Raw genomic sequence first — 20,330 nt, forward strand, 5'->3', positions numbered from 1 at the left:
CTTTGTTCACCACTCAGTCTGAACTAACAGTCCCCTAGGTCTGCTCTAACCACAGTCTGTCCGCTCTCTGTTTTTTGTCATTCCTCTTTAGGTGTCCCCCGGTCCAACCACTATTCAATGAGATGGCAAAACATGGGTCAGACTGCGAGCTACCTCAGAGGCGCCTATCAGCCAGAGAAAAGCACAAGGTGCAGTGTGCAGGTAGGGACCGCTGAATGACCATAACCAGTTCATGAAGTTAATGATTGTTATTGTTGACGTAACATACGGTGATGTAGGCCAAAGTATTTCTGTTCACCCTGACTGAAGAAAATAACAACCAGCACAGCATCATTTGAGTTGATTTAAGCTACAGCCTAGTAGTTCACATTGACTGACATGTCTTCAGAGGTGGTAAAGGTAAACCCCACTGTGTGTGTGTGTGTTTTTGAAGACTCCTTGTCGCTTTGTGAGAGGAAGCAGAGGGACCGCGAGGAGCGTGTGTCTCTGGTGTTATGGAAGAAACCGCTCGTCACGCTGCACTACTTCCTGCGGGAGCTGCTCATAACCCTGAAGGACTGGATGTGGAGGTGAGACACACACACTTCCGTCCTCGTCTCCTCCATCTTGGAAGTGTTGAATATAAAAGGTGTTGACTACAAAGTGTTAAAATATAAAGTATTTCTGTTTCTCAGTGTGGAAACAGATGTTATGTATTCATGAATCTCCCCAACACATAGGGATCCATTGCACTATGACAGACTAAGCAAGTATACAGTCTAGCTGGTGGTGTGGAATAAGACACAGGTCTGAGCCCACACACACACTCCCTACTGCTGAGGTCATGTTATGGCAGCCCAGCCACAGACTGACGTGGAGGCAGCAGGGTCAGAGTCTACAGTAGAAGATATAGGCTCTTTCTCAATTAGTCTTTCCTCTATTCCTCGCTGCCTCTGTCCTCACCTCCTTCTCTAACTGCATTGGCGGAAAAGATCCAATGTCCCTCCCTTCGGACCTTCTCCTTCAAAGTGTTTTGAGAAGGATGCGAGGAGAAAGGACGTGCAGACAGGAGACCTTGAGACTACCTGCTGCCCTCCTGGCTCGCTCCCCTGTAATTCATCCTGTGTGCCTGGCTCTACAGTCAGACCAAACAAACACAGGACCATTTATTAAAACAACTACGTAAGCAGGGAGTAGTTTTTGCCATTAATCTTCATTGATGTTGCTATGAAGGATGCCAATTAGATGCACTGCCCAAATTATATTTTTACCGGCCCAGTTTAAAAAGTGTTTATAAAAATTGTATTATGAGTTCAGTTGAATAATACTCCCACGCACTCCGTATCATTGCAGGCTCAATGTTGATGGTAATATGGAACCCGTTTCTGATATGAATAACCTTGTCTCAAGGGTGATCCCCATGATGTTTTCCCTGTTTTTAGTCACTAATTGTCTGTTGACATGTACACGATGACATGACGTCAATGTGCACATTGAGCCTCTTGTGGTTGTGCATGAGGACATCATGTTTATTTTCTAAATGACAAGAGGATGTGGTAAACCACAAGACAAGTAGCGTGCTGCCAGAGTAAGAGGCTGCTTAGTTCAGGATAGCACAAGTTGTTTTCATAGCAAGTGGATTGCATGGGCTCCTGAATGGCGCAGCGGTCTAAGGTACTGCCTCTCAGTGCTTGAGGCGTCACTACAGACACCCTGGTTCAATTCCAGGTATCACATCCGGCCGGGATTGGGGAGTCCCATAGGGCGGCGCACAATTGGCCCAGTGTCGTCCGGGTTTGGCCGGTGTAGGCCGTCATTGTAAATAAGATTTTGTTCTTATTTGACTTGCCTAGTTAAATAAAATGTAAATGGTGAGAGAGAAGTGATATATATATATATATATATATATATATAAATAATATAAAACAGCTAGCGTGATAAGTTATAGCACAGATACTTATTTGTAGTATCTGAAAAGCTTTCTAAGCAGACATGTGGACATGAAGTTAGTGTTAGGGTAATGGCTAGGGTTGAGCTGACAGGAAGTTAGTGTTAGGGTAATGGCTAGGGTTAGGGTTGAGCTGACAGGAAGTTAGTGTTAGGGTAATGGCTAGGGTTAGGGTTGAGCTGACATGAAGTTAGTGTTAGGGTAATGGCTAGGGTTAGGGTTGAGCTGACAGGAAGTTAGGGTTAGGGTAATGGCTAGGGTTAGGGTTGAGCTGACAGGAAGTTAGTGTTAGGGTAATGGCTAGGGTTAGGGTTGAGCTGACAGGAAGTTAGTGTTAGGGTAATGGCTAGGGTTAGGGTTGAGCTGACAGGAAGTTAGGGTTAGGGTTGAGCTGACAGGAAGTTAGTGTTAGGGTAATGGTTAGGGTTGAGCTGACAGGAAGTTAGTGTTAGGGTAATGGCTAGGGTTAGGGTTGAGCTGACAGGAAGTTAGTGTTAGGGTAATGGCTAGGGTTAGGGTTGAGCTGACAGGAAGTTAGTGTTAGGGTAATGGCTAGGGTTAGGGTTGAGCTGACAGGAAGTTAGTGTTAGGGTAATGGCTAGGGTTAGGGTTGAGCTGACAGGAAGTTAGTGTTAGGGTAATGGCTAGGGTTAGGGTTGAGCTGACAGGAAGTTAGTGTTAGGCTAATGGCTAGGGTTAGGGTTGAGCTGACAGGAAGTTAGTGTTAGGCTAATGGTTAGGGTTGAGCTGACAGGAAGTTAGTGTTAGGGTAATGGTTAGGGTTGAGCTGACAGGAAGTTAGTGTTAGGGTAATGGCTAGGGTTAGGGTTGAGCTGACATGAAGTTAGTGTTAGGGTAATGGCTAGGGTTAGGGTTGAGCTGACAGGAAGTTAGTGTTAGGGTAATGGCTAGGGTTAGGGTTGAGCTGACATGAAGTTAGTGTTAGGGTAATGGCTAGGGTTGAGCTGACAGGAAGTTAGTGTTAGGGTAATGGCTAGGGTTAGGGTTGAGCTGACAGGAAGTTAGTGTTAGGGTAATGGCTAGGGTTAGGGTTGAGCTGACATGAAGTTAGTGTTAGGGTAATGGCTAGGGTTAGGGTTGAGCTGACAGGAAGTTAGTGTTAGGGTAATGGCTAGGGTTAGGGTTGAGCTGACAGGAAGTTAGTGTTAGGGTAATGACTAGGGTTAGGGTTGAGCTGACAGGAAGTTAGTGTTAGGGTAATGGCTAGGGTTAGGGTTGAGCTAACATGTGGACATGAAGCAAGGTGTAGGAATATGGTTGTGGTTAGGGTTGAGTCCGCATGTTGACATGAACTCAGGGCTACTGTTAGGGTTTGCTTTATAATCTCATATCTGATTGAATTGACTTTCAAATTATTAACAGAAAACCTTCAATAGGGTCAAAAGTTGTGCACTATGTAGAGAATAAGGTGCTATTTGGAAAGCAAATGGCACCTTCCTGCAATGCAGGAAATTTAACTTGTGTGAATTTCCACTTTGAAATTTCAGACTTGATTCTTTTTATTAATCAACCCCTACAAAAAAGACATCATCCACATTTCCTGTTGCTGCAGGATTATTTTCCTGCTGTAGCAAACTGGCTCAAACTAAGATATCTGTAATATCCTGTGACACAGATTAATAAGTGGGTGAAGACAGGAGAGGAAGTGAGTGTAAGTCCTTTAATATGGTTACCAAGGGATCAGGGCCTTAAGTCCTCCAACAGCCCTCAGCCTCAGATGCCCACTTAAACACATTGGGATGGGATCAGCCTGTGTGCCAGTGCTACACCAGCCACCACCTGATCTGAAATATCTTCCTCTCCTCCTCAACCTCTTTTCTCCCTCGTTATCCATCCCCTTCCCCTTGTTACGAAACCAATTAGCTAGCCATCTGATTTGGCTTCACTTGCTATGTCTAGGGTTCCCAGGTCTAGGTACATGGTCTGTAACCTGATTTAATGTGTGCATCTATATGAGAAATCAGTGTATGCGGACCTGTTGTATGCATGTGCCCAGGAGACGGCAACCTTACCTAGATCCAGGGCCGGCTCCATTCTCACTCGCATGGGTCGGCATCCAAAGCAGATTATTAGTTCCAAAGTAGATAATATACACACAAAAGGAAACTACAAAAAGGCATACCAAAACTAAATAGGTACCACAAAACAAACCAAGGCAGATTTCTGGCCACCTCTCTCACAGATTGACAAGCACCAATAATTGCCCACACCCATTTGCTTATCAAGGCTTCCAGGCAGAGCACCTGACCCAGTTGCTGCTGTGTGGAAGTGGTAGTGTTTACTAATGCTCCTAACAGCAAGTGAGAGAGCTGGCCTTTACTCTGACACTTAAAAGGACAGAATAAAAACGGTTCAGAAGTACTTAATTTAAAACTGCAGTAACAGAGCAAGTTAAAAACATACAAAACTGGCAGCTAAAAAACACGTGACTCACCATGGCTAGACATTCCACTCCAAACTGCTTCTTTGGCGTTATGGCAGTCCGCAAACAAGCTTTGGAGGTGCATGCCGCCACCTACTGTATGGGTGGCCAACTATAGAAAAAAAAAAAATCATTGTAGGAAGGGGGGGGGGGGGGGATCATAAATAAAATAGCAAAAAAAATAATCCCCCTCATTCAGTCACATTCCAATTCAAGTCACATCCCTACACAGGCTCAAGGGCCTGTGACGGCAGAACATCCTTTGACAGGACTTCTTACAAGGCCTCGGCTGTAAACTCAAAATTTTTTCAATTTTCTGATTTCTTCTTTGTTTGTGCTGTACTGTTTATGACCATTGCAAAAGAAGCTACAAAGTCCACCTTTTTCACATGTAATATATCAGGATCCCTTGATTGCCGGGAAACATTCACTGGTGCAGTTTCAATTACCATTGCGTCTTCAACACTACTCGCTCCTTCCACTTCTCACCGCCTCCAAATAAGAGACACGCTGGACAGCCCTTATTATCACCACCTCGGTCTCCTTCACCATAACAGGGCAATCCGGGGACTGAGGCACATGTTTGCCACAACAGTTGCAACATATAACCTCTGCTGGCATATGATATTCTTCCTCAAATCAAATTGTATTAGTCACATGCGCCGAATACAACAGACCTTAGTGAAATGCTTACTTACGAGCCCCTAACCAACAATGCAGTTTAAAAAAAAATACAGATAAGAAATTAAAGTAACAAGTAATTAAAGAGCAGCAGTAAAATAACAATAGCGAGACTATCTACAGGGGGGGGTACCGGTACAGAGTCACTGTGCGGGGGCACCGGTTAGTTGAGGTAATATGTACATGTAGGTAGTTAAAGTGACTATGCATAGATGATAAGAGAGTAGCAGCAGTGTAAAAGAGGGGGGGGGGCAATGCAAATAGTCTGGGTAGCCATTTTATTAGGTGTTCAGGAGTCTTATGGCTTGGGGGGTTAGAAGCTGTAGAAGCTGTTTAGAAGCCTCTTGGACCTAGACTTGGCTCTCCGGTACCGCTTGCTGTGTAGTAGCAGAGAGAACAGTCTATAACTTGGGTGGCTGGAGTCTTTGACAATTTTTAGTTCCTTTCTCTGACTCCACCTAGTATATAGGTCCTGGATAGCAGGAAGCTTGGCCCCAGTGATGTACTGGGCCATTCGCACTATCCTCTGTAGTGTCTTGCAGTCAGAGGCCGAGCAGTTGCCATACCAGGCAGTGATGCAGCCCATCAGGATGCTCTCGATGGTGCAGCTGTAGAACCTTTTGAGGATCTGAGGACCCATACAAAATATTTTCAGTCTCCTGAGGGGGGAATAGGTTTTTTCGTGCCCTCTTCCTGTCTTCATACACTTGATACAAGCCCAAATCTTTTGCATTTATAACACTGGAGGGGCTTGTGCAAAGGCTCTAACTGGGTATCTCATAAAACCTAGCTTTACATGAAAGGGAGAGACTTATGAAAAAAAACTATAATACGAACGAAGTGGGTTTCCTTACTCCATCCAGGTCAGTCGACGTACACCAATCACTTCACCTACTTCCCCAGATATAAACTCAGCAAAAAAAAGAAAATGTCCTCTCACGGTCAACTGCGTTTATTTTCAGTAAACTTAACATGTGTAAATATTTGTATGAACATAACAAGATTCAACAACTGAGACATAAACTGAACAAGTTCCACAGACATGGGACTAACAGAAATTGAATAATGTGTCCCTGAACAAAGAGGGGGTCAAAATCAAAAGTAACAGTCAGTATCTGGTGTGGCCACCAGCTGCATTAAGTACTGTAGTGCATCTCCTCCTCATGGACTGCACCAGATTTGCCAGTTCTTGCTGTGAGATGTTACCTCGCTCTTCCACCAAGGCACCTGCAAGTTCCCGGACATTTCTGGGGGGAATGGCCCTAGCCCTCACCCTCCGATCCAACAGGTCCCAGACGTGCTCAATAGGATTGAGATCCGGGCTCTTTGCTGGCTATGGCAGAACACTGACATTCCTGTCTTGCAGGAAATAAGGCACAGAACGAGCAGTATGGTACCCTTCCTGCAGGCTCATCTGACATGACCCTCCAGCATGACAATGCCAACATTGTCATGCTGGAGGGTCATGTCAGGATGAGCCTGCAGGAAGGGTACCACGGGGGAGGATGATGTCTTCCCTGTAACGCACAGCGTTGAGATTGCCTGCAATGACAACAAGCTCAGTCCGATGATGCTGTGACACACCGCCCCAGACCATGACGGACCCTCCACCTCCAAATCGATCCCAAGTACAGGCCTCGGTGTAACGCTCATTCCTTCGACGATAACCGCGAATCCGACCATCACCCCTGGTGAGACAAAACCGCGACTCGTCAGTGAAGAGCACTTTTTGCCAGTCCTGTCTGGTCCAGCGATGGTGGGTTTGTGCCCATAGGCAACATTGTTGCCGGTGATGTCTGGTGAGGACCTGCATTACAACAGGCTTACAAGCCCTCAGTCCAGCCTCGTTCAGCCTATTGCGGACAGTCTGAGCACTGATGGAGGGATTGTGCGTTCCTGGTGTAACTCGGGCAGTTGTTGTTGCCATCCTGTACCTGTCCCACAGGTGTGATGTTCGGATGTACCGATCCTGTGCAGGTGTTGTTACATGTGGTCTGCCACTGCGAGGACGATCAGCTGGCCGCCCTGTCTCTCTGTAGCACTGTCTTAGGCATCTCACAGTACAGACATTGCAATTTATTGCCCTGGCCACATCTGCAGTCCTCATGCCTCCTTGCAGCACGCCTAAGGCACGTTCACACAGATGACCTTGGGCATCTTTCTTTGTGTTTTTCAGAGTCAGTGGAAAGGCCTCTTTAGTTTCCTAAGTTTTCATAACTGTGACCTTAATTAATTGCCGACCGTCTGTAAGCTGTTAGTGTCTTAATGACCGTTCCACAGGTGCATGTTCATTAATTGTTTATGGTTCATAGAACAAGCATGGGAAACAGTGTTTAAACCATTTACAAGGAAGATCTGTGAAGTTATTTGGCTTTTTACTAAATTATCTTTGAAAGACAGGGTCCTGAAAAAGGGACATTTCTTTTTTTGCTGAGTTTATAAATCTGCATCCACTTCATGCTCAACCCCAGAGAGAACTCCATTGACAGGCTCCCTGCTTCGGAAATCCATACACAAAACATTCCATTCAAAAATCTTTAAGGCACAAAGCACGCTTTTCTGCAGACACAATTTTTTAAACTAATAATTTGAATAAGACCAGCTCTTTTGACTCTTACCGACGTCACCTCACCCATGATATTCCCAGATCCCCCTGGTAACGTTGAGCCAACACCCTCACTCAGACTATAAAATAATCTAGGGATTTCTTAGCTTCCATCACAACTTTACTTCTTTTGTTTCCTTTCTTTTACAGAACTGTAGCCCACTAACTCTCATCATCACCCAACATCAGCTTCAAATCTTTTCCACACTTGCTTCAAGGAGCTGTCTTCCTTCCACTCCAAACATTCTGGCACACCCATTTTAAAATGCCAGGTGACCTAGTTACTGAGCTGAAACACCTGCGTCAATTAACCACTTAATTAGCTGGACCTATGGAATACAAGAAATACTTGACAATGAACACCAGCCTGCAATTGGTTGAAAATTAGGGGACAGGTCGAGAAACTGGAATGGTTGGTAAACCCACATACTATAGTTAACTATAGAATACTATAGTACGTACTAGTATCCCACCATCGTGTAGTGCTTACTATAGACTTTTGTAGTATACTGTAGAACACTATACGACACACTGTACTATCCCTTGATCATGATTCATGTGTAGTGCTTACTTTATAATTTTGTAATATAATGGAAATACCATACTACACACTGTAATATCCCCCTTGATCACATAGTGCTTACTTTAGAATGTTGTAGTATACTGTGTAGAATACTTCACTACATAGCATTCCTTGATCACGTAGTGCTTACTTTAGAATGTTGTAGAATACTTCACTACATACACACTGTAGCATTCCTTGATCACGTATTGCTTACTTTAGAATTGTTCGATCGATTGGACTGCTAGCTAACTTTTCGCTAGCTTTGTCGATGCTGTTTTGATTTGAACATGCTGTCCTTGGGGAGCTCATGCAGGGGATCTCTGAGTTTCCTCCTCGATCGTGTAGTGCTTAGTATAGAACGTTGTGATATACTGTAGAAAACTATACTCCATACTGTAGTATCCCTTGATTGATTTTATATGACTATATAAAATCAATAAAAACACAAATGTGGATACAATGCATTTAGAAATTTGTCGAGGATAACACAAAAAAAGTTACACATATTTCCTTTGTGGTCCAAGTTCAAACATGTTACATATTGAAAGCTAACCCACATGAAAATACTATAGTATACTATGGTCTAAATAAATGACTACACTATAGTATTCACTGTATTGTTTTTTCAGACTTTACTGTAGTATTATTGCAGACATGACTGTAGCATACTGCAGTATTCACTGTATTGTTTTTTCAGACTTTACTGTAGTATTATTGCAGACATGACTGTAGCATACTGCAGTATTCACTGTATTGTTTTTTCAGACTTTACTGTAGTATTATTGCAGACATGACTGTAGCATACTGCAGTATTCACTGTATTGTTTTTTCAGACTTTACTGTAGTATTATTGCAGACATGACTGTAGCATACTGCAGTATTCACTGTATTGTTTTTTCAGACTTTACTGTAGTATTATTGCAGACATGACTGTAGCATACTGCAGTATTCACTGTATTGTTTTTTCAGACTTTACTGTAGTATTATTGCAGACATGACTGTAGCATACTGCAGTATTCACTGTATTGTTTTTTCAGACTTTACTGTAGTATTATTGCAGACATGACTGTAGCATACTGCAGTATTCACTGTAGCATACTGCAGTATTTACTGTAGTGTTTTTGCAGTATACTGCACCCCTGATTCAGAGGGGTTGGATTAAATTCAGAAGATGCATTCTGTTGTACAACTACTTTTTAATGAGTGGAACACCTCAACCAGAACATAACACACACACACACACACACACACACACACACACACGTTCGTGACAGGCCACCTATTGAGTTGGGTCAAAAGTTCTGAGCAATGAGTGGACCAGACAACAGCAAAAATACAAATGTTTTATTACAATTTGTAACATCAAAACATTAGACAGGTTTTAGGCCCATTAAAGGGAAACAGTACAGAAGCAGATAAAGAGCAAGCAAAGCATTAAAGCTTAGAGGATTAGGTTTGCTTGTTTGACACAGATAACACATTAACAAGAGTACACCACTTACATCTCTTACCTCCACTAGATAGCTTTCTGAAATACGTCAGTGCTTTCAGAGATTCAGCTGACCAATTTCACAAGATGACAAACCATACTTCACTTCTGATGGTAGAAAACAAACAGTTAACCACTTCATTTACATAATCAAGAGATATTTCTGAAATACTAATTACTTTACTTAAAAGACCTTATTGGAGGGCGCTGCCAATAAACTGCCACCTCCACTTCGGTCTTTAAAGTCCCAAAGGATGGGACATGTTGCTAATGTGTGCAAAGGAAAAATTAGATGTGCAAGGTGTGGTGGGCATCATGAGTAAGGAAAATGTGGACCTGATACTAAAGTTAAGTGTTGCAACTGTGATGGTGAGCATAGTGCAGCATATGGGGGATGTGAAGTACCAAAACAAGCCATGGAAACACAGAGGTACAAAGTAACGAATAATGCATCCAATGCAGAGGCTGTTTGTGAAATGAACAAGCCTTTTGATTGAAATGCTGGCTCCAATACATCAGTGGTGGCTGCTTCTAGGATGACTATAGCCCATGGCGCCTCAGCCTGGTGCAATGTGATATGCAAGCAATAATGCATGGTTACAGAGAAATCGTACAGAGAAATTGTAAATCGTACAGACTTCATAGCGTTCTTGTGTAGAGCAATCGATATGGGTCAGAAGAGGAGCAGGACTGCACGAATAATGGAAGTAGTGAAGGCAGCTCAAGAATTACTGAACATTACTGAAGTTTCAGTACCATTGATACATCGGATGTTGAATCATAATCCGGATAATGATCAGAATAAGTTTGATGTATTATACTTTTTATCATCCTTCAATGGAATACTAATCAAATCAAATCAAGTTTATTTTATATAGCCCTTCGTACATCAGCTAATATCTCGAAGTGCTGTACAGAAACCCAGCCTAAAACCCCAAACAGCAAGCAATGCAGGTGTAGAAGCACGGTGGCTAGGAAAAACTCCCTAGAAAGGCCAAAACCTAGGAAGAAACCTAGAGAGGAACCAGGCTATGAGGGGTGGCCAGTCCTCTTCTGGCTGTGCCGGGTGGAGATTATGACAGAACATGGCCAAGATGTTCAAAATGTTCATAAGTGACAAGCATGGTCAAATAATAATCAGGAATAAATGTCAGTTGGCTTTTCATAGCCGATCATTAAGAGTTGAAAACAGCAGGTCTGGGACAGGTAGGGGTTCCATAACCGCAGGCAGAACAGTTGAAACTGGAATAGCAGCCTTATTGAAGCCTAGAAGCCTTATTGCAAATGGTCAAGAGTTTAAGAAATATGTGATTGATTTAGAGATTAGAGAGATGTGGCTTAGACCACATCTTGATTTTCTTATTCCTGTTTATTGTTCAGTCAGATCTGACAGAACAACTGGTCAGGGTGGAGGATGCACTACGTTCATAAAGGAAGGTCTTGCATATCGTAGTATTTCTGTTCAACCTGAATATAAATGTGATGGTTGAAATCTACAGTAGGGCTATTAATATTAAGCTGTTCAAGTTGTACAATTCTTGTCGTGAACTATCTGTAGTGATCTTTGATGAAATATCAGGAGAATTGGGCTCTAGAGAGATATGGTGCAGCGACTTTAATACACATAATAGTTTATGGGGAAGCACACATACTGTTGCTAATGGTATGATTGTCCAAGAAATGATGGAAGCAAGAGCATTATATCTTAATGATGGATGTGGTACCAGAGTTGATGATGTTAGAGGAGTTACATCCTGCCTGGACCTCACAATGGCTTCTAATGCTGTTGCAGCCATGTGTGAATGGAAGGTAATGGATGATTCTGCTATTTGGAGTGATCATTTCCCAATTTATTTTGTACCATGCCTGGTGATGTCAGTATTCCAGATAGGATACCATTCAGAAGATGGTGCTTTCCTAAAGCGGACTGGGAAAAGTTTGGAGAACTTTGTTAAAAGTCTGTTGGATAGTTGTGTTTAGAGATTCCTGTTGATGTTTGTGCTGCCTCTTGTCACTTCTCTAATTTTGAGTGCAGGGAACTTGTATATACCAGTGGGTGACAAAAGAAAGGTGGTTCCTTGGTGGACTGAAGATTGTACTTTGGCTATTCAAGAAATAAATAGGACCTACAGAGTATTACGTAGGACTTTGACTTCTGAGAATCTACTTGATTTCCAAAGGAAGAGAGCTTTAGTACGTAGGGTCATTAAGTCTGTCAAGAGAAATGCATGTACACAGTTCTGCTCTACAATAGGCAGAACTGAGCTGGGAAGGTTGAAGATGACTGGAAGAAGCAAGAACACTCGAATTCCAGTTTTGGTTGATGGTGATAATCTGGCTGTATTAGATAAAGAAAAAGATGACATGTTGGGGAAGTCATTTGCTAATGAACATAGTGGGGTTACTTTGAACAAAGTGTACAAGCAACGCAGGCATGCGATTTTAAATGCTCATACTAATGTGTATAAGAAGAGGGATATTGTTCACTTGTCATTGGATGCTGATGTTACATTGCATGAGGTGTGATTAGCCCTTTTTGGCTGTGGATGTGTACAGTGTATTTGTCACGATCGTCGTTAGCATACTCGGACCAACGTGCAGCGTGATCTGGGTTCCACATATTTATTGGAGTGAAACGCACAAAAAAAAACAATAAAGAATAAACGATACGTGAAGCTCAAGCAGTGCTCACAGGCAACTACACAGAAACAAGATCCCACAAAACATAGTGGGGAAATGGCTACCTAAATATGATCCCCAATCAGAGACAACGATAAACAGCTGCCTCTGATTGGGAACCATACCAGGCCAACATAGAACTAAACAACCTAGATAGGAACACCCCCCCTAGTCACACCCGACCTAACCAAAATAGAGAATAAAACAGGCTCTCTATGGTCAGGGCGTGACAGTTTTCGGAAAGTATTCAGGCCCCTTTACTCCACATTTTGTTATGTTACTGCCTTATTCTAAAATTGATTAAATAGTTTTTCCCCCCTCATCAATCTACACACAGTACCCCACATTTACATAAATATTCAGAGCCTTTATTCAGTACTTTGTTGAAGCACCTTTGGCAGCGATTACAGCCTCGAGTCTTCTTGGGTATGACGCTACAAGCTTGTATTTGGGGAGTTTCTCCCATTCTTCTCTGGAGATCCACTTAAGTTCTGTCAGGTTGGATGGGGAGCGTCGCTGCACAGCTATTTTCAAGTCTCTCCAGAGATGTTCGATAGGGTTCAAGTCCGGGCTCTGACTGTGCCACTCAAGGACATTCAGAGACTTGTCCTGAAGCCACTCCTGCATTGTCTTGCTTAGGGTCGTTGTCCTGTTGGAAGGTGTACCTTCGCCCCCAGTCTGAGGTCCTGAGCGCTCTGGAGCGGGTTTTCATCAAGGATCTCTCTGTACTTTGCTTCATTCATCTTTCCCTTGATCCTGACTAGTCTCCCAGTCCCTGCCGCTGAAAAACATCCCCACAGAATGATGCTGCCACCACCATGATTCACTGTAGGGATGGTGCCAGGTTTCCCCCAGACGTGGTGCTTGGCATTCAGGCTAAAGAGAATCTTGTTTCTCATGGTCTGAGTCCTTTAGGTGTCTTTTGGCAAACTCAAAGCGGGCTGTATTGTGCCTTTTACTGAGGAGTGGCTTCCGTCTGGCCACTCTACCATAAAGGCCTGTTTGGTGGAGTGCTGCAGAGATGGTTGTCCTTCTGGAAGGTTCTCCCATCTCCACAGAGGAACTCTGGAGCTCTTTCAGAGTGACCAGCAGGTCCTTGGTCACCTCCCTGACCAAGGCCCTTCTCCACCCGATTGCTCAGTTTGGCCGGGGGGCCAGCTCTAGGAAAAGTCTTGTTGGTTCCAAACTTCTTCCATTTAAGAATGATGGAGGCCACTGTGTTCTTGGGGAACTTCAATGCTGCAGGCATGTTTTGGTAAAATCCTGTCTCGGAGCTCTACGGACAATTCCTTCGACCTCATGGCTTGGTTTTTGCTCTGACATTCACTGTCAACTGTGGGACCTTATATAAACAGGTGGGTGCCTTTCTAAATCATGTCCAATCAATTGAATTTACCACAGGTGGACTAATCAAGTTGTAGAAACATCTCAAGGAGTGGCGTAGTGGTCTATGGCACTGATTCGCAGTGCTAGAGGTGTCACTACAGACCCTGCTTCTATCCCTGGCTGTATCACAACCGGCCGTGATTGGGAGTCCCATAGGGCGGCGCACAATTGGCCCAGCATCGCCCGAGTTAGGGGAGGGTTTGGTCGGGGTAGGCCGCCATTGTCAATAAGAATTTGTTCTTAACTGTCTTGCCTAGTTAAATAAAGGTTAAATAAAAAATTATAATGGAAACAGGATGCACCTTAGCTCAGTTTCAAGTCTCATAGCAAAGGGTCTGAATACTTAGGTAAATAAGTTATTTCTGTTTTTAATTTTTTAAATATTTGCAAACATTTCTAAAAACCTGTTTTCGCTTTGTCATTATGGGGTATTATTAGAATAAGGCTGTAACCTAACAAAATGTGGAAAAAGTCAAGGGGTCTGAATACTTTCTGAATGCACTGTACAGCCCCAAGTTATGATAAATTGTGTTATGCAATGTTTAAGCATCTCCCTGATGAGGTCATAAATATTATCCAGGGATTATTTACACTAAACAAAAATATAAGTGCAACATGCAACAATTTCAACAATTTTACTAAGTTACAGTTCATATAAGGAAATCAGTACATTTAAATAAATTCATTAGGCCCTAATCTATGAATGTCACATGACTAGGCAGGGGCGGAGCCATGGCCCACCCACTTTGGAGCCAGGTCCATCCGCTGGGAAGCCAGGCCCAGCCCATGAGAATTTGTTTTTCCCCCCAAAAGGGGCTTCATTACAGACAGAAATACTCCTCAGTTTCGTCAGCTGTCCGGGTGGTTGGTCTCAGACGATCCCGCAGGTGAAGAAGCTGGATGGGGAGGTCCTGGGCTGCCGTAGTTGCACGTGGTCTGCGGTTGTGAGTCCGGTTGGACGTACTGCCAAATTCTCCAAAACAACGTTGGAGGCAGGTTATGGTAGAGAAATTCACATTCAAATCTTTGGCAACAGCTCTGGTGGACATTTGTGCAGTCAGCATGCCAATTTCACGCTCCTTCAAAACTTGAGACATCTGTGGCATTGTGTTGTGACAAAACTGCACATTTTAGAGTGGCCTTTTATTGTCCCCAGCACAAGGTGCACCTTTGTAATGATCATGCTGTTTAATCAGCGTCTTGATATGCCACACCTTTCAGGTGGATGGATTATCTTGGCAAAGGAGAAATGCTCACTAACAGGGATGTAAACAAATTTGTGCACAAACTTTGAGAGAAATATGTTTTTTGTGCGTATAGACAGTTACTGGGATCTTTTATTTCAGCTCATAAAATATGGGATCAACACTTTACATGTTGTGTTTATATTGTTGTTTAGTATAGATAACACAAAACAAACAAAAGCAGGCGTAGAGGCTTTTGCCCACCTCTCTCTCACAGATTGACGATCATCATTTGGCCCCACCTGTGTGCTTATCAAGGCTTCACAAGGCTTCCTGGCAGAGAATTTGGCCCAGTTGCTGCTGCCCCCTGGTGATGGAGTGTAGAAGTGGTAGTGTAGTATCTACTAATGCTCCTAAGACCTAAACTACCTAATCTATTCCAAAACACTTCTTTCCCTCCTCCCTCACTCCTCTCTTCTTCCCTCAGGTTATGGCGGCAGAGACATTCAGTCTTGTCTCTGCTGGTGCTGGTCACCCTCTTCTCCATCGCCTACTCTGTTAAAGGAACACATCAGAAGGTGAAGTGTGTGTGTATGTGTGTGTGTGTGTGTGTGAGCAGCCCTGTCCACACATCATCAGGGGTTGCTAATTAACATCCCTAAGACTTTATAAAACTGTTGTCTCCCAAGACCACAAGCTGAAAAAGAGTATTAAACTTAACACGCATTTACCTTCACCTGACCTATTTACCACATGTCCACATGCCCTATTTAATCAGTACATTAGCTGTACCACATGAACAGCTAATATACTGAGTACACACACACACGTGCGCCCTGTACCAAATTAACAACTAATGTACCACAGCAAAAGTGGCTCAAGAGATCCAAACAGAATTGCTTTAAAGCTGCAGCAATAACCATATTATTTACCATATTAGACTCTTAAGCTCTAGTCCTAAGGTGTTACGTCATTAATTCCTGATAAGCCTAAAAACAATTGGACATGGCTGGCACTTCCCACCCAGGCTTTTTACTAGGTGATGAGAGACACTGCTGCTGCTACTGTTTTCCCGAATTCACAGGGGTTTGCTGGGAAATAGAGTTCCGTGCCAAAAAACCTCCACAGTGTTCCCGTAATCTACACCATTACTGGCCCTTCCAGAAAACAACCTGTCTGCCCATGCTTGAGGAGGAGGTGTTGGTCCATATATGATGGAGGGAGAGATGGGTGGCAGAAGATGGAGGGAGAGAGAGAGGGAGAAAGGGGGAGAATAAGGGAGAGAGGGAGAAAGGGAAAGGGAGAGAGATACAGAGAAAGGAAGAGAGAAAGGAAGAAAGGGAGAGAGGGAGGAAGAAAGGGAGAGGGGGAGAAAGGAATAGAGCAAGAGAGAGAGAGAGCTGATGAAGAGTAGGGGAAATAAACTGGGTAGGAACTGGCTTCCTTGAAGAAGAAGAATGATTCTGTTCTTCTCTGTTTGTGTTGTTCTGAATCTGAACACTCCTACCCTACGGCCCTGTCCTCTAAACTCTCAACAACAGACACCAGCTTATATTCTCTATTTTATATTCTCACTCCCTCTCTCTCTATCACTTGCCCTCTCTCACCCCTGACACTCTCTGCTCCTTCTCTTTCTCTCTCTCTATAACTTGCCCTCTCTCGCTCCCTCTGCCCCCCCCCCCCTCTCTCTCTCTCTCTCTCACTTGCTTTCTTTCTCCCTCTCCCCACTGCTCCCCCTCCCCTCTCTTACCGTGGTGCACTTTGACTTTCTGCCTCTCACGCTTGGCACTGCCTCCTATTTCTAGAGTAGGGTGCACACACCCACCCTCCCTCCCTCCCTCCTAGTGTCTCTCCTACTTACATTTTTTTCACTCTGCCTGAGTCTCTCATGGCTGACAGTCTCTCTGTCTCTCTTTGTCCTGATGTGAAGCTGACACTGTCTGTCCCCTGTGTACAGTATGTGCAACACATGGAGAAGAGGTTCCTGTGGTGTGCCTACTGGGTAGGCTTGGGTATCCTGTCCTCTGTGGGACTGGGGACTGGCCTGCACACCTTCCTACTCTACCTGGTAAGAACTCTCTAATTTACCATGCAATACCATGTGTCCACTATGCTTAGCTTGAGCCCAAGAACGCTTTCATATTCTGTGCAATACATGTTAATGCATAATTTGAGACTTTAAGAACACGTGTATATATACCCTACAAATGCATGCTCATATTTAAATAGCATAAGAGCACCTAAGAATGTTTCATATACCATGCAAAATCTATTCATACTCAAGTTGAAATATCCCCAGTGTCTGTTTTTTTAGTATATTTAACCATATATATATATATATATATATATATATATGGTTTTCTTACTTTTTAACTCTGCATTGTTGGGAAAGAGCTTGTGAGTAAGCATTTCCCGGGTAAGTCTACACCTGTTGTATTCGGTGCAAGTGACAAATAAAATGTGATTTGATTTGACGTTACTCAAGTCATTCACACTGTGTATGATGCCCATCTCAAACTCAGTGTTGATGTTGTGTGAGTTGCTGCTAAGAGACGAGAGTCTGTAATAGGCTGTAATAGAAGGTTGGAACATGGCTAAAAGTTCAAGGAGATTCCCTGTGTCTCAGAAGAGAGTGTGTGTGTGTGTGTTTGTGTATGTATGCGTGTGTGAACGTTTGTGTGCGTGCATGCGTGATGTCTGTGTATGTACGCTAATGTGTGTGTGTAGAACATTGTGGTGTTAAGATCTCCTCAGTGAATAGGTACACACTGCGGCGGGGCGGACGGGCGGGTAGCAGTAGTGTTTTGACAGGCAGTCCAAAAAAAAACGAGCGCACTCAGTGAACCCACTGACTGAGTTCATGCAAGGCTAGCCAACCTTTCTCTCCTCCCTCCCTTTATTTCTTTTTCTTCTCTCTCCCTCTCCCTCTCCCCCTCCCTTTCCTCTCTCTCTCTGCTTCTCTGTCTCTCTCCACCCCTCCCTTTCCCTGTTTTGAGTGGCAGTGTGGAGCAGAGGAACAGGGGCTGGCTGGCTGTGCTGCAGATCTGGGTTCCCAAACATCTGGTAGTCTTTACCACTCTGAGAACACTATTAACACTGAGCCACCCATCTGTCATTTGGGAGCAGCATAGTCGCAGTCCCATTGCATAGCCAGTGGAGCTGAACTGGAAACTGTTAAGTGTGTCCTCCATTCTGTGTTTTTGAAAGCCAACTCTCTCTGTGCTCCCATATGTAATTTGAGAAGTTTTTATTTTGTTATTGTTTTGGGTGATCTGACTTACTTTCCAAGACGCCAGTCTGTTTTTAAAGGAGGATGTCGCCATCTAATGGTATTTTGTGGTAATGGATCAGCAGTTTTTCAGTGCTGTTTGAGGAATCAGTTAAAGTTGCCTGCTTTAGAATGTGAAGCTGATTCACGCTGCTGTATTTATGGTGGCTATAGACGGGTGGGTTGTTTAGCAACAAAACCGATCCGTGCGCAACTTTGGGGCAAAACAGAGGGGTTGGCTCAGGCTTACATTCAAAATTCATTATTTGACAACATGTAAACTATATTTCATTTCCAAATGTTTATTGACAACATAAAAACAAATGCATCGTTACAGTTGTTGGTTAGCTAGCTAGGGAATTTTAGCCATATTAGCATAGACGTGACCTAAGTCAAAACACCTCAAAACAAGACATGGTATCAAGAACAAGATACAACTAGCTGAAACAAGCCACTAACTATTCCCCACATGGCAGCTTATTGTCATTGTTGCTAGCTATCTGATGTTCAGAATCATAGCAACACACAGCAGTATTTCCCCCCTGTATTCATTTAACAGCGGCGCACCGTCAGAAATTCCTTTTCGGGGTGGAAAACCGCTGTGTGTGTAAACTTAAGCAGACAGAAAGTTTGTAGAAAAGATCATTGTTACATATTTTTTTTATAGTATAATCTTTTATAGTTTTTATTTTGGTGATTTCTAGTTAAGATTTAGGAGTACTTTTGGCATGGCGGGATAACCGATTGGGGTCCTCATAGATTTCTTTATAATGTTTAACCATAACACAGAATTAGCCATGGCAAAATACGTAGAATTGCAGGAAATTTGCTTTTACACTTCAACATTTTCTGTCAGCTCCATGACAAAATGTGTACAGTCGTGGCCAAAAGTTTTGAGAATGACACAAATATTAATTTCCACAAAGTCTGCTGCCTCAGTTTGTATGATGGCAATTTGCATGTACTCCAGAATGTTATGAAGAGTGATCAGATGAATTGCAATTAATTGCAAAGTCCCTCTTTGCAAATGAACTGAATCCCCCAAAAACATTTCCACTGCATTTCAGCCCTGCCACAAAAGGACCAGCTGACATCATGTCAGGGATTCTCTCATTAACACAGGTGTGAGTGTTGACGAGGACAAGGCTGGAGATCACTCTGTCATGTTTATTGTGTTTGAATAACAGACTGGAAGCTTCAAAAGGAGGGTGGTGCTTGGAATCATTGTTCTTGTTCTCTGTCAACCATGGTTACCTGCAAGGAAACACGTGCCGTCATCATTGCTTTGCACAAAAAGGGCTTCACAGGCGAGGATATTGCTGCCAGTAATATTGCACCTAAATCAACCATTTATCGGATCATCAAGAACTTCAAGGAGAGCGGTTCAATTGTTGTGAAGAAGGCTTCAGGGCGCCCAAGAAAGTCCAGCAAGTGCCAGGACCGTCTCCTAAAGTTGATTCAGCTGCGGGATCGGGGCACTACCAGAACAGAGCTTGCTCAGGAATGGCAGCAGGCAGGTGTGAGTGCATCTCCATGCACAGTGAGGCGAAGACTTTTGGAGGATGGCCTGGTGTCAAGAAGGGCAACAAAGAAGCCACTTCTCTCCAGGAAAAACATCAGGGACAGACTGATATTATGAAAAAGGTACAGGGATTGGATTGCTGAGGACTGGGCTAAAGTCATTTTCTCTGATGAATCCCCTTTCCGATTGTTTGGGGCAACCGGAAAAAGCTTGTCCGGAGAAGACAAGGTGAGCGCTACCATCAGTCCTGTGTCATGCCAACAGTAAAGCATCCTGATACCATTCATGTGTGGGGTTGCTTCTCAGCCAAGGGGCTCACTCAGAATTTTGCCTCAGAACACAGCCATGAATAAAGAATGGTACCAACACATCCTCCGAGAGCAACTTCTCCCAACCATCCAGGAACAGTTTGGTGACGAACAATGCCTTTTCCAGCATGATGGAGCACCTTGCCATAAGGCAAAAGTGATAACTAAGTGGCTCAGGGGAACAAAACATTGATATTTTGAGTCCATGGCCAGGAAACTCCCCAGACCTTAATCCCATTGAGAACTTGTGGTCAAACCTCAAGAGGAGGGTGG

General features: G+C 43.6%; 1 protein-coding gene across 3 annotated transcripts in view; it reads left to right on the forward strand.

The window, feature by feature from the left end:
- The window catches only part of LOC120057065 (vacuole membrane protein 1-like), a 113,489-nt gene that overhangs the window by 7,218 nt on the left and 85,941 nt on the right, over window positions 1-20,330 (forward strand). For all 3 annotated transcript variants that reach the window (XM_039005451.1, XM_039005450.1, XM_039005453.1), the window contains exons 2-5: window positions 92-201; window positions 434-569; window positions 15,447-15,537; window positions 16,917-17,027. In XM_039005451.1, coding sequence (XP_038861379.1) covers window positions 123-201; window positions 434-569; window positions 15,447-15,537; window positions 16,917-17,027 — 417 coding nt within the window. In that variant the 5' untranslated portion in view covers window positions 92-122. The remainder of the gene's footprint in view (window positions 1-91; window positions 202-433; window positions 570-15,446; window positions 15,538-16,916; window positions 17,028-20,330) is intronic.

This window comes from Salvelinus namaycush, chromosome 12, assembly GCF_016432855.1.
Source record: "Salvelinus namaycush isolate Seneca chromosome 12, SaNama_1.0, whole genome shotgun sequence".
Classification (NCBI taxonomy): domain Eukaryota; kingdom Metazoa; phylum Chordata; class Actinopteri; order Salmoniformes; family Salmonidae; genus Salvelinus; species Salvelinus namaycush.